The following is a 13,959-nucleotide window of genomic DNA, read 5'->3' as shown; positions in this document are numbered from 1 at the left end:
GTTTGTTCAATACATCTGTCACTAGATATTATTGTGGGACTGTAAGAAACAGAAAGGAAAACCAACCCATTTTCAGGAGAAGGTGGGGGCTGAATTGCTCCTTATAGAGCAGAACAAAGACCTTTGATGTGGACTTTTCATGATAATGTGCTGAAGGGACTGCCATACTTTTCATGGAATGTGCTGCAACCTCCAATGGAGGAAGCCTCAGAGAGCTAGGCCACCTGAATCATTTTAACCAGCCAGGAAGAACTACCACTTAGCAATACAGTGAAATCTCCCTTGACCCCCTTAGGACACAACGAGATTATCTTGCCCTTGAAAGCTTAAAATCCTTCTGGGTAAGTCGGCAGGGAAAAACAAGACTGAATTCCTTCCATACTTCCTTTCTTTCGTAACCTGGAAAGATCGGAAGTGTGACTTCCCAGTTCACCTGGAATGTAGCTGAGACCTTGGGAAGAAAAGCCAGACATCTAAGTGGCCTAAAAATGACCTTGTTTTCAAACATAAGGCAGTTTGCAAGGCAGTGGGTTTTTTTTTTTGACAGAAAAGGCACATAATTCTGATACTTTGCAAGTGAAAGCAAATACAGTAAGGAATATCTTTTTTTTTAGCTTAGAAGGGGCAAAGAGTGATAGAAGATCAGATCAAAAGGAGGAGACAATGCCTTCAGGACAAAAAGATAGGTCCCACTTGGGAAGAACTGTCTAACCATTTGTTCAATACTCATTGCAGCCTTTAAGAAAGAAAAAAACGAAAACTAGAGGATTAAAAGGTCCATTTTCTATTTGTCACAGGTGATAGAGTCAAAACCTGGACTTTTAACGAATTGTATGCCAAGCCTTTCTCCAACCCATTTTACAGGAATTCATGAACATTCAAAACTGAAGGGATTCTAATTCTTCCCTGAAGATTTGCACAAGAAAGCCTTCCATCCAATGCTGATAAGTTGACTAGTCTACTCTTCTTGAGTTTGCAATGTAAAATTATTACAAGCACCTCCTTCCACCCTTCAGGCCATCCGTTTCAGCCCCCAGGATTATGATCAAAATACCTGTTATGGAGCGGGCGATCTCGGCAACAACTGACCCATACCTGTCAGGAGCCGCCGCGGCGTGTGGCCCGACGCAGGAGCAGTGTGCTGATGTGCACTGGCGTGCGGGCACTAGGTCCTGAGCGGCCGCGGCGACGGTGGAACTCGCGCATGCACACTCGCGACCACGGGCGTGCGCCTGGCACTAATGACAGTGCAGGGCGCGGTATTTAAATCCGCTCTGCACTGACACTGGTTGCCGTATGGTCTTACCTGTTTTGTTCCTGCTCCTGCTATCAGTTGATTGTTGCCGACCCTGATTGATCCTGACCGTGCTGCCTTCTCCTGCCCTGACCCCTGGCTTGCCTGACCTCTCTCTGGATGCTCCCTATTGGATTTGACCCCGTTACTGACCCGGCGAGTGACCCGACTATTCTGTGCCCGCTGCCTTGTACCACGCTGTCCCCACGGTTACCGACCCGGCCTGTCTGACCACGCTTCTGCTCAGCCATCCATCCATCTGTCCCGCAGGGACCCATCTGCCTCTTCACGTCAGGCTCTTTGCTAGCAGATACCTCTGGCGGAACCCTCTACCATGGGTGGGTGTACTCAGGGGCCGCGACTTGGTCTTTGTCTGCTCCAAGTCCATCCCCACCATCAGGGGCCCTGGTGAAAAAGCAGACTGGGACTTAGACTCCGCGCTCTGGGGAATCCTATTCCGTGGGTTGCTAGAGGTACCGCCAGGCGGTGCGTTACAATACCCTAGGAAACCCAGACTCTCTCAACCCACAGGGCAAAATGAATAATATCTGGCCTTTTTCCCATCAGACGTTTGGAAACACTCTGATAATCAGTTGTAGGACAGACATGCACCAGGCAGAATTTCCACATCTTGGAATCATGACCTATGACCTGTGAGTCCCAGGAAAAGTAGAAAGGAAGCTGGGTATTGACTGCTGACTGCATCAGACCAATAGACAACACAATCCCTAGGTTAAAGATCATCCGTAGGTATTTATGGTTAAGAAGCAATTTGTAGAGATCAATGAACTTCTTGCTCAATCAGTCTGCTAATATTCTCTGTCCCTGGAAGATACAACGCCACCCAAAACTGAACGTTGTACTCTAGTGAAAGAAAAATTAGGCATGTTATCCTCTAAAGTGGCAGACTCCTGGCTCCACATAGGCAGGCTAAGTAAGCTACTGTGATCCTGTTGTCTGGAAAGACTTTAACCGCCTAACCTCATAACAGAGACTAAACTGTCATCGGAACTTACCAGACCACCTCTAGTCCGAACAGGTTGAAACTTGCCATTGGACCCCGTCTCCTCTGACCCTGAACCAAGAAACCATCTACAATAACAGGAGTGGGCCATAGGAACTGGGAAGAGAGACTTCTAGAGCTGAAGAATAGTGATTCCATTGTTGAAGGAAAATGATTTGAAGTCTTTTACTTCACCATCTGGCCCTTGCCCCCACAGGCATGGTGGAGGGCAGAAAGTCCAAAAATTGCAACAACTTCTTGCTAATGAAAATGGCTTGGATATTACCACCTTCATCCTGAATTAAATGTTCAGGATCTTCTACTTAGAATGAGAGATGTGGCTTTAGCTGGAATTATTCACTGTCGCAAGACCTGAGAAGACTGAAGATGACTATACTAATAATTGAAAAGCTACTCAAAGTTCTTGAGTGTTCCGCAGGCTAAAATTTGATATAGTAGAAGGCGGAACTAACAGCAGGATATTACTGAGGTAATGAATGGCTTGAAGACCTTCGATTCCCAGCATTGCCATAAAGACCGACTGTATCATCAAAAAGGATCTGGGTGTAGAGCAAAGACCAAAGCTACAATACACAAGAAAGAGTGCACCGAATGATGAAAATCTGAAAAAGCGCTGGGGTAGCCAGACTAAAGGAACATGAAGATATGTCCCATAACCGGTGACACAAAAAAGAAGGGAAAAAAATCCTCACACTCCACTCCTGCATCAGCATTCAAAGAAGGCCCCGGGCCACTAATAACTCATTTAAATATGTTTTCTGACAGCCACATTTCTCCATTTTCTTCTAAAACAACAGGAAAGAAGTCTCTTGCTCCAGAGCCGAACTCCCAAAAGCAATAGGAAAATTGTCCTAAGACTAAATCAACATGTTCACCAAAAAACAAATGGCCTGTACATGGCTAGGGTGCCAAAGGCATTGTCCCATGTGAAGCTACCCTTGGATCGAGGCCTCTCATATAAAAGTATACAGCCCAGAGACTTAGAATCTGATGTGTAAGCTATTGGTGAGCAAAAGCACTCTGCCCTGAGCTGTGTGCAGGACTATTCAGCCCAAGTGACAATTTCTGAAGCTTCTGGGTCCATCCAAATCACTGGAATATCAAAAAGCTCATGTTGGGTCGCTCAATAGAGCCTGTAGCAATTGTTCCCTCACCCAGAGGTCTCAAGATCCCACCATGAGAATATTTCAGTACTTCAGGGCCTAGCATCCTAGTACACAGATTGGTGGAGCATGGACTCTCTGGTAAGGCACAAACACCAACCTGTGGGTGAAGGATCCACAAGAAAAGATTTCCCAAAGAGAACAATCTGCGACTTGAAAAATATATCTGGAGCCCCTATAACCCCATCCCTTTGTCATGCACATCCCAGTGTGAGTGGAAGGTGTGTCTGTGTGCCCGGGGGCGGGTGTTTTTATGATATGGCAGTGTTGTCATTGTGTTTTATTTTTGTTTAGGGTGGAGGGATATTTATAAAATTTGCCATTTTGATAGTGTTCAATAAATATTTTTCAAGCTGCAGATTGTTCTCTTTGCTATATATATCATCAGTCCTGAGGACAACACCTTTAACCTTAATGGTGATTCGGCCAAATTATCAATATTACACTTTGGAAGTGGTTCCCGACTCCAGTTTTATTATTTTTGTACTCTCTGGCAAGGCACAGGAATTGTTGAAGGGATGGGAACCTTAGTTATCTTTGATGCCCACAAAAAGCCACAAGGTCTCCCAGGTGAAGAGAGGCAATGCAAATTTTGTATATTTCTATCAAAACCTGTATCTGAATGTTGCCCCTTAGAGCTTTAAGAGGTAATGGTCCCTATGGGCAAAGAATGGTGAGCTGTATGCCACCAGAACTGGTGCAAACCGTTGACCCAGAAACCTTCAGGGGAAAAGTAAAGACCATGAGCAAAAAAAAGATGCCTGCTAACAACTATAGGGAGAAAAAATATTGCAATCTTCACTTTAACCTCCTTCTGCTGTGAAAAATAGCTGTCCAACCACCTCAGCCTCACTGCTGCTGTTGTCCTGTATTGTCTCAAGAAAGACTGTCCCCAGAAAACCATGCAGACCTCTTCTTCTGACTGAAGAAATGCCTAGATCCCTGTGACTCCTCTGGTTCTACTCCACTCATGGTAAACTTTACCTGCTCTAAAGAAAAAAGGACTAACCGGGGCGAAGGCACCGGCTTCACATAAATAACCAACTTATCCATTTGGCTGTTCCTTGCCAGCAGAAGCTGACCTGCTCTCCATTGTGGAAGGCCTTCTGCAGTTATTAGCATGTTGAGTTGATTGCAATCACCTGGCTACGGTAGCTTCACCCAGGATTCATAGCAATCCTTTGCAGCTATGAAAAAGTGGGCCAAAAAACATGTATCTACCCCTTTAAGGTAGTCTTGATACACTCTTTATCCTGAAAATACAGCTTCAAGGCACTTCTTAGTGGTCAAGCATAGTGGGAAAGAGAGCTTCTGGCTGCTTCTTAAAGGCAGCCGTGATATTCTCTTTATCCTGAAAAGTTGGTTCACAGCACTTCCTAGTGGACAAGCATAGTGGGAAGGCAAACTTTTGTCTGCCACTTTAATGCATCTCTGATACATTCCTTCTGCCAGTGCACATTCATTACTCAAGCAAGTTGGAGCTGAACAGGTCCAAGCCACAGCCAACTCAGGCAGGCACAGAAAAGAGTCTCCGGCAGACCAAAATGCCCTCTGCTATGATGATGGGCCGATCTATGCTTCTAGCAGATTTTAGGTGACAAGACCTTGACTGCAGCGGTCTGTGCTAATTCTTATGGATAAGAATACAATTAGTATACTTGGAGTGACCAACTGTCGAAAAATTATTTCGCCCTGGTCTCTTCCTTCTGAAGTACATGCAGCACTCTTTTAACCACTTGCGTTCCTGAGGATTTACCCCACTTCCTGACCAGGCCTCTTTTTGCTACTCGGCGCTGCACTAATTCAACTGATAATTGCGCAGTCATGCAATGCTGCAGCCAAACAAAATTTATGTCCTTTTTTTCACACAAATAGAGATTTCTTTCGGTGGTATTTGATCACCTGTGCGCTTTTTATTTTTCACGCTATAAACAAAAAAAGACCAAAAATTTTTAAGAAAAACGATATTTTTTGATTTCAGCTAGAAAAAAATATATAGTAAACTCAAAGTTAGTTATAAATTTAGGCCAAAATGTATTTTGCTACGTTTTTGGTAAAAAAAAATCCCAATAAGTGTATATTGATTGCTTTGTGTGAAAGTTATAGCATCTACAAACTATGGTATAGATACTGCAATTTACGCCATTTTTTTGCTATACAGCGCTGCGCTAGTTTAACGGACAACTGCGCGGTCATGCAATACGGTACATAAATAAAATTGACCTCCTTTTTTTTCCCACAAATTGAGTTTTCTTTCGGTGGTATTTGATCGCCTGTGTGTTTTTTATTTTTTGCGCTATAAAAAAAAAAAGGCTGACAATTTTGAGGAAAAAAAACAATGTTTTGGACTTTTTGCTATAAAACATGTCCAGTAAAAAAAAATTTAAAAATCAAATTTAGTCATAAATTTCTGCCAAAATGTATTCTGTGACATGTCTTTGCTAAAAAAAAACCCAATACGTGTAAATTAATTGGTTTACGTGAAAGTTAGAGCATTTACAAATGGCGGGAAAGATACTGGGATTTTTAATTTTTTTTCATACTAATAATGGCGGCGATCAGCGACTTGTGGCGGCGATCAGTGACTTATGGCGGGACTGCGGGACTACGGCGGACATTCTGACACTGGGGGAGAACTGACTTGGGGTCACTGACATCCCCAGTGACACCAATACAGTGATCAGTGCAAAAAAAAAACCACTGACACTGTAATGGCACTGGGGAGGAAGGGGTTAACTTTATTATTTAGTGAAAGGGTTAACTGTGTGAGGGGAGTGTTTTACTAGGGGGCGGGGGTGTGTACTGCACGGAGACACACTGATCCGGACAGATGAACTCTTCTGTCCCGATCAGCGTGTCAGGAGCTGTCAGGGAACAGACAGAAAGCACAGCTACTGCAGCTGTGCTCTCTGTCAGTGATTGCCGCTAATTGCCGGGACATAGCCGGTAACGACCGGCTGTGACCCGGCGACTTACATCCGCGGCCTCGCGCGCCCCCTACCTGTTTAGAAAACACACATTTTAAAACGTAGTTTTGCCCAGCCGTGCCGCCCTGCCGCCGTATTTCTACAGTGGCTGGGCGGCATGTGGTTAAAATAAATAAATTTAAAAATAAATTAATTTCCTTAAAAACTTCAGTGCTTTGAGGCTGGCGGCAGGGCTTTCAATAATCCTAAAAGATACTGATAAACAGGAGCCCTCTATATAAAATCTCCACTCCATGCCCCTGCAGGTATAGGCATAGCATAGCATAGCAGGAGGCACCACAAGGAAGGAGACACAGGCATAATAGAAAATCTGAGCATAAACTCACCGTGAATTGCGGCAGACACCAAGGCTGTATACTGTGGTGACAGCAGTGGAGGGAGAAGGAAGCCAACTGCTCAACCAGAAGGCAGGTTCCAATTAGCGAAAGCGTACCCAATGGCTCCATAACAACCAGGGGAAACCCGGGCTGGCCCTGCCTCCCTGCCAGCCAATCTGTGACATGTCACCCGCCACAGAACAGTGCACCAGCCCCACGTTACAGCATGCGAAGCTGCCACAACAGGCAGACTACAAGTCCCAACAAGCCTGTTAAAGCAAAAAATATAACAAAAACAGCCAGCCAGCTTCATTACGGTCATTTATACCATACAAATAGCGGGAAAGAACCCCACTGGATAGCAGCAGCCGTAGTAGTGTTTAACTACCAGCAGATGGCTTCAGCATTAACCGCACTCATTTATACTGCACTGTAGTCCACCCCAGTACCAAGGGTACCCACCATCAAGGGAGATTTACAGCCCAAAAAGAGGGGGTCTTCTTGCCCAGGAGAGGCTAAACCTGCGAAGACCACAAGGAAAGCTAATGCTTGAAAGAGAAACTTTTTTTTTTCTTCTCTGTATGCAAGGTGTCTGGAGCGAGGATAAAAAAAGAACATTTCCTATGGGAGACAGCCGCACTTTATAGGATAGAGCCCTTTGGGTCTGGTATGGATTTTGAGGGGAAAAATCCATGCCTGACCCTTATTCAAGCACGCAGCCCGGCATGTCAGGAAAGGGGGGTGGAGGGGAGGATGACAAGGGCCCCCCAACCCTCCCCAGACCATACCAGGCCACATGCCCTCAACATGGGGGAGTGCTTTGGGGCAGGGGGGCTTCCTGCCTAAAGCACCTTCTTCTCATGTTGATGGGGACAAGGGCCTCTTCCCCACAACCCTGGCTTGTGGTTGTGGGGTCTGCGGATGGGGGGGGGCTTATTGGAATCTGGAAGCACCCTTTAACAAGGGGGCCCCCAGATCCTGCCCCCCCATGTGAATGAGTATGGGGTACATGCTACTCATTTACCCGAAAAAGAAGTGTAGTGTAGAAAACACAGGAGGCAGTTCTGAAAAGTCCTTTATTAAAAAAACAAAAATAAAAAAAATGTCCCCCGAAGTAGATCCATTGTCAATCATGATGCCCGCAGCCACCGTTGACCCAAAAAAAGAAAAAAAAAAAAAAGGCTCTGCTCTCGATGCTGGCTCCTGCCATCTGACAGCTCCGCTGGCATGACAGTTCTTAAATAACTAAGAGTTGGGGCCATCCAGTGATGTCACCGAGTTACCACACCCCCTTGTAACGTCATCGACCAAGCATGCCCCATGACATTACAAGGGGGCATGGTCATTCCATGTACCCCATACTCATTCACATGGGGGGCGGGATCTGGGGGCCCCCTTGTTAAAGGGTGCTTCCAGATTCCCATAAGCCCCCCACCCGCAGACCGTCATAACCAAAGGCCATCAACTTGGGGACAAGGTGCTTGGGGGGGGGAGCCCCCCTGCCCCAAAGCACTCCTCCATGTTGAGGGCATGTGGCCTGGTATGGTTCAGGAGGGGGGATCCCCCCCTTTTCTGACCTGTGGGCTGCATGCTCACATAAGGGTCTGGTATGGATTTTGGGGGGGGGGGGCCCACACTATTTTATTTTTATTTTGCCATGAGGGTTCGCCTGAAAATCCATACCAGACCCAAAGGACTTACTATGGATGGGGGGGCTCCCACACTGTTTTTTGCTTAATTTTTAATTGCCAGCAATTTTTTTTCTACATTCAGCTGTCAGTGGCAAACCCAACAGACAACTAATGACTCTAGGGTTGTTAAGAATGTGGCGGCCACCCACTCCTTAACAACCATCACAGTTACAGACAGTTACTAGTACATACCACATGCCTAGACCACTACTTAATTACTGCATGCATTTATTTATTTCCTTCCGTGAAGGTCTTTTTTGCCGTATTTACCAAGCGTTTTTGCTATTTTCAGTAAATACCGCATACTAGCAATAGTGAATTAACATTTTCAGTATCGCATGCGATATGTGGTCACACAAACGACATAACGCGTGCAATAACCTTTAGTGAATTGTCCCCCACTGCTCAGTTCCACCCACTTGCCAATAGCATTGCTGTGGAAATATCTGTTTTATTGACTTGGATATGTGTGAAAAAAGTCTAATCAAAGCACCATACCTGTCCTAATTGCATGATATTTGATGGACATCATAATAGGAAAAATGCAAAATGGTTGGTTTAGTTTAGGCTAAGCCAAAGTAGTGCTTTCATAGCTGCTGCATTAGTTTACTATTAGTTTAATAACACTATATCTAGTTTATTGATCAAATGATTTTGTGTTCCCTATCCTATAACATGTTTTCCATCAATATTCTTCATACTTGTCATCGTCATCATCTTCTGTTATCTCTATGTTATCTTTTCTCCATTCGATGAGGTACTTCAACATTCTGGGGTCAAATACAGGAATGCACTCAAATGTAGCCTTCCCACCCTTCCTCACACGCTGTGTTTTTGGGGGAGTTACAATGTGGGTAGCATCTGTAAGAAAATGCACAGAAAATAATTATTTCTATATAACAGTTAAAATGTTATAATAAAGATGTACTTTGTCAAAAAACTGGATACGGATCCTGGTAAAGGAGACAGTAACAACTTGAATTAAAAAAAAAACACATACACTATAAATGTACCCCTCAACACGATGTATAATTCTCCACTCAAAAATACAAAGTACCAAGTATCATATGCACTAGACCTCAATACAGCATGAAGTATAGCAATATAAAAGTGCCAGTAATGCACTATAAATGATATGAAAATGCAATTAAACATCTCAAAATATATTTTTTTTAAATAGTGCTGTACAGAATCAAAACAAATGCCCATCAAATAGTTCCAGCAAACAGGCACAAGAGTCCTCAATACAATATACAACCAAAGGGATGAAATGAAATACCACCAGTGACAGGGATGTGTGCTCAGTAGAACTGCTCTATAAAAGGATATATTTATGCAAACATTTGTATAGCTATTCACTCAGGGAAAATAGAGTGGAAAAGAATGAGGCAAAAAAAAGTTAATTATTAATTTGCTGAAACATAAAAAACTGCATTTGGCCACTAGATGGCACTAGATATAATCAGAAATTGCTAGCTACCAAATACTGGTACTACAGTATATTTTCCATTTTAAATTAATGAAAAACATAATTTCAGCAGCACAGGAAATATTCTAAAAACATGATTTTTTGCCTCATTCACACAGAAAGAATGTTCATGCACTTTCATGGGTTGAATTGCTTTATTACAAAAATTGGTTAATGTTGAATACTGCACTTTGCTTTGTTCTTGTTTCATTATCGCTTAAAGACCAGTACCCGTATGTAGTTGTGTTTTTCCGGGTTCGGAGTGCGCATGCATGTGTCCCCCCATTGACATTTGCTGAAGGACATGTTTGAGCAGCTCCCAAACCATAATTTTTGATCCGGACTCTGCTGATCTCCTGCAATGAATGGAGAAGCAGAGCTGTGCCTACATTTGTAAATACAGGCACAGACTCTAGCTGGATCTTCTCTCCCTGGAACCTTTTCATTTCAAAGAGAGAGGAAAGACACACCACACGTGAGTAAAAGCAGCACATTTGCACCCACATGATAGTTACATACATATTAACCCTTTGCTTGCCATTTTTTTAACCCTTTGATTGCCCCAGATGTTAACCCCTTCCTGCCCAGTGTCATTAGTATAGTGTCAGTGTTATTTATTAGCACTGATTACTATATTAGTGTCACTGGAGATGTCAGTGGCAGTTAGTCAGTTTCCACCCAGCGTCAATGTCAGAATGCTCACCACAGTCCCCCTATAAGTTGCTGATCGCCGCCACTACTAGTATAAAAACGAAATAAATAAAAATTCCAGTATATATACCGCCATTTGTAGATGCTATAACGTTCATGTAAACCAATATATACTTGTTGGGATTTTTTTTACCAAAGACATTTTGGCCTAAATTTATGAAGATTTTTTTGGGGGATATGAATTTTTTTTTTTTTTTTCAAAATTGGTGGTCTCTTTTTGTTTATAGTGCAAAAAATAAATTAGGCAGAGGTGATCACATACCCCCAAAAAAGTTCTATTTGTGAAAAAAAATGACAAATTTAATTTATGTACAGCACTGCATGACTGCGCAATTGTCAATTAAACTAACGCAGCGCCATATTGCAAAAAATGGCCTGGTAATGAAGGGGGGTAAATCTTCCAGAGGGCAAGGAGTTAAACACATCAGATAATCTCTTGTTAAAGTGGTTTTAAACAAAAATTTGCACAAAGCACATTCCTGCATAGTGAGTATTTGTGTCAGTCCTGATCATGAAGTGTAACTTCTGTCTGCTGCCTCTTTCTTCTGTTACCAGCATGAGTCACTTTTGACATACTGTCAGGCACCACCCGGCGGAATCTCTAGTGATCCACAGAACGGGATTCCCCAGGACGCGGAGTCTAAGTCCCAGTCTGCCTTTTCACCAGAGCCCCTGATGTTGGGGATGGACTTGATGCGAGACTGAAACCAGGTCGCGACCCCTGAGTGCACCCAACTGTGGTAGAGAGGTCCCGCCGAGGGTACGTGCTGGGGGGGGTGAGCCTGCTGTGAAGAGGCTGACAAGTCCAGGTCCCGAGCGGGATGGATGGATGACAGTCAGGAATGAGCGTAGTCAGACTAGCCAGGTCGGTAACGGTGGAGGCAGGTAGGTACAAAACAGTAGACAGGTCACGAGCCAAGGTTCAGCAATGGGAGGTCCAGAAGTCAGTTTCCTAGAGAAAAAGGCCACCGGGTGCATGAGCTCCTTAATGCCCTTCCTCTGCGACAGAATTGCCCCAACTGCGTTCTCAGACGCATCTACCTCCAGGATATAGGATAATGATGGGTCAGGAGGGCTCAGAATAGGGGCTTCAGTGAACAACTTCTTTAAGGATGTGAAGGCTTCCTGCGCTTCCGGCTTCCACTGAAAACGGACCCCCTGTCTGGTCAACTGGGTGATTGGGGAAACCATGCCAGAAAAGTTCTTGATAAACTTTCTATAGAAGTTTGCGAAGCCAATGAAGCGTTGGACCGCCTTTTTGTCAGTAGGTACTGGCCAATCCAAAATAGCCGAGACCTTTTGAGGATCCATGGCTATTCCCGTGGTGGAGATGGTCAGACCCAAAAAATAGATATTATGCTGTTCAAAACAGCACTTGCCTGCCTTGGCGTATAGGCCGTGTTGGCAGAGCCGCTCCAACACGCACCTCACGTGACCTCTATGGACCTCCAATGACAGGGAAAAGATCAGGATGTCGTCCAGGTAGACGACAACGAAGATGTCCAGATAGTCCCTGAACACGTCGTTTATGAAGTGCTGGAAGGTGGCGGGCGCATTACAAAGGCCGAATGGCATGACCAAATATTCAAAATGCCCGAATGCTGTTTTCCATTCGTCCCCCTCTCTGATACGGACTAGATTGTATGCACCCCTCAAATCCAGCTTAGTAAAGACAGAAGCTGACTTCAATCTTTGAAAAAGTTCAGAGAGCAGCCGGGTCACGAGCCAAGGTTCAGCAATGGGAGGTCCAATAGTAATATACAACAGGCAGGAGAGTAGTCAGGGACGAGCCGGGGGTCAGAGCAGGAGAAGGTCAACACAAATCAGGACAAGCAGGATTGGCAACAGGAACACACTTCAGAACACGGGTACAGGAACTAGACCTTGCGGCAACCTAGTCACCATCTGGCCAGTTTAAATAGTGCACCCTGCACAGTCATTGGTGCAATTGTCGACGCCGACGCCCAGGTCCTAGTGCCTGCACATTAGTGCACCTTGGCAATCTGTGTATGTGCAGACCTGTGCGCCACTGCGAGACCCGCAGTCCCTGACACATACTTTCCTGACACTGAGAGAAAAAGTTTACTAGGTAGGGAGCTACAGAACTCAGAATAAGATTGACAGCATCAGCTCTGTGTGCTGTGTGAAATGGTGTGTCCCTTTCCTGCAATCAGCTCTCAGAGCAGTTCGCATTGCAGAGTGTAACTTCAGCTCCCTGTATCCTGCTTTCTGGAAGCTCAGACAAGCTGTATAAATTCTGGCATCTGCCAGTGGAATTAAATGCCTATATAAAAAAGCATTTAATAGTAGAACGTGAAATGTTAACTTGAGGCAAAACATTACATATTCAGTATTTTTGTGGCACGCCAGGCCATTTCCTGAGGTTTGGTGTAATAAAATAAAAGCAAAGCACAGAAACATGAATTCTAAATAAATAAATTAAATCCAAGTCTTTATTCCAACTTTTGAAAACAAAGAATACCAATGTCAGAAGACTGCCTTTCTACAGATAGCACATTTCTACCTGAATAAGTTATCTGGTGTGGCATATGAGTATGTACATGGATTTTTCACAAAAAACACTCCCAACCAACCCATAATCAGAAATATTATCCCCACCTTCACCAATTTTGCATTACACCATAAAAAAAACAACCCTAACTTCTCCAAAATGAAATGGGAAACCTATTGACCTATTAAACAGTATCTCCTTTCTAGAGACATTTCAGAAGATAAGTCACACTCACAGAAGCGAGGGCCCCCAATGAAGTCACTCCACTACAAACACCAGGTCCAAAAGGCAATTAATGCGCCAAAAAATGCAGCAAGATGTCACTTTGCTATTACCACAAACAAAACGGTGCTCAAACCTATATCCTACAAAAGTTTCCCAAATGGACCTTTAGTTCAGTGAGCTGAACACAGTACCTGCCGATCCCTTCTTTTAATATATTACCTAGCTCTTCAACCTTGGAAAAAAGGAGAAAAGATTCAGGAACATTTCTCCTTCTCTTGGCAACTGGTTGATATTAATCATTTGGGAACCTATACCACTTCAGATCTATCCCGCCTCTATTGGATTAACTAACTACCACTATTAAAAACCACTAGAGAGTCCTTAGAACACCAAACCATCCTTAAACATTACCAGTTTGGGAAAAATCAGTATGCAAGATGGACATTTTACCTAGGTATCTGTATATATTCCAAATGATCCCTATACAAGTACACAAAGTGTTCCTCCAGTCGCTAAGTGGTAACGTGTTTCATATGGGCAAAGAAAGCCCACCCCATAACATTCTAA

General features: G+C 44.0%; 1 protein-coding gene across 9 annotated transcripts in view; it reads right to left on the bottom strand.

The window, feature by feature from the left end:
- Positions 1-13,959, bottom strand: part of L1CAM (L1 cell adhesion molecule) — a 721,289-nt gene that overhangs the window by 193,164 nt on the left and 514,166 nt on the right. For all 9 annotated transcript variants that reach the window (XM_089685157.1, XM_089685163.1, XM_089685158.1 and 6 more), the window contains one exon: positions 9,178-9,337. In XM_089685157.1, the coding sequence (XP_089541283.1) occupies positions 9,178-9,337 (160 nt within the window). The remainder of the gene's footprint in view (positions 1-9,177; positions 9,338-13,959) is intronic.

The sequence above is a fragment of the Staurois parvus genome, unplaced genomic scaffold, assembly GCF_062004578.1.
Source record: "Staurois parvus isolate SC_StPar_1 unplaced genomic scaffold, SC_StPar_1.0 ptg000364l, whole genome shotgun sequence".
In the NCBI taxonomy this organism is placed as follows: Eukaryota; Metazoa; Chordata; class Amphibia; order Anura; family Ranidae; genus Staurois; species Staurois parvus.
This window is presented reverse-complemented; position numbering and strand designations above follow the sequence as displayed.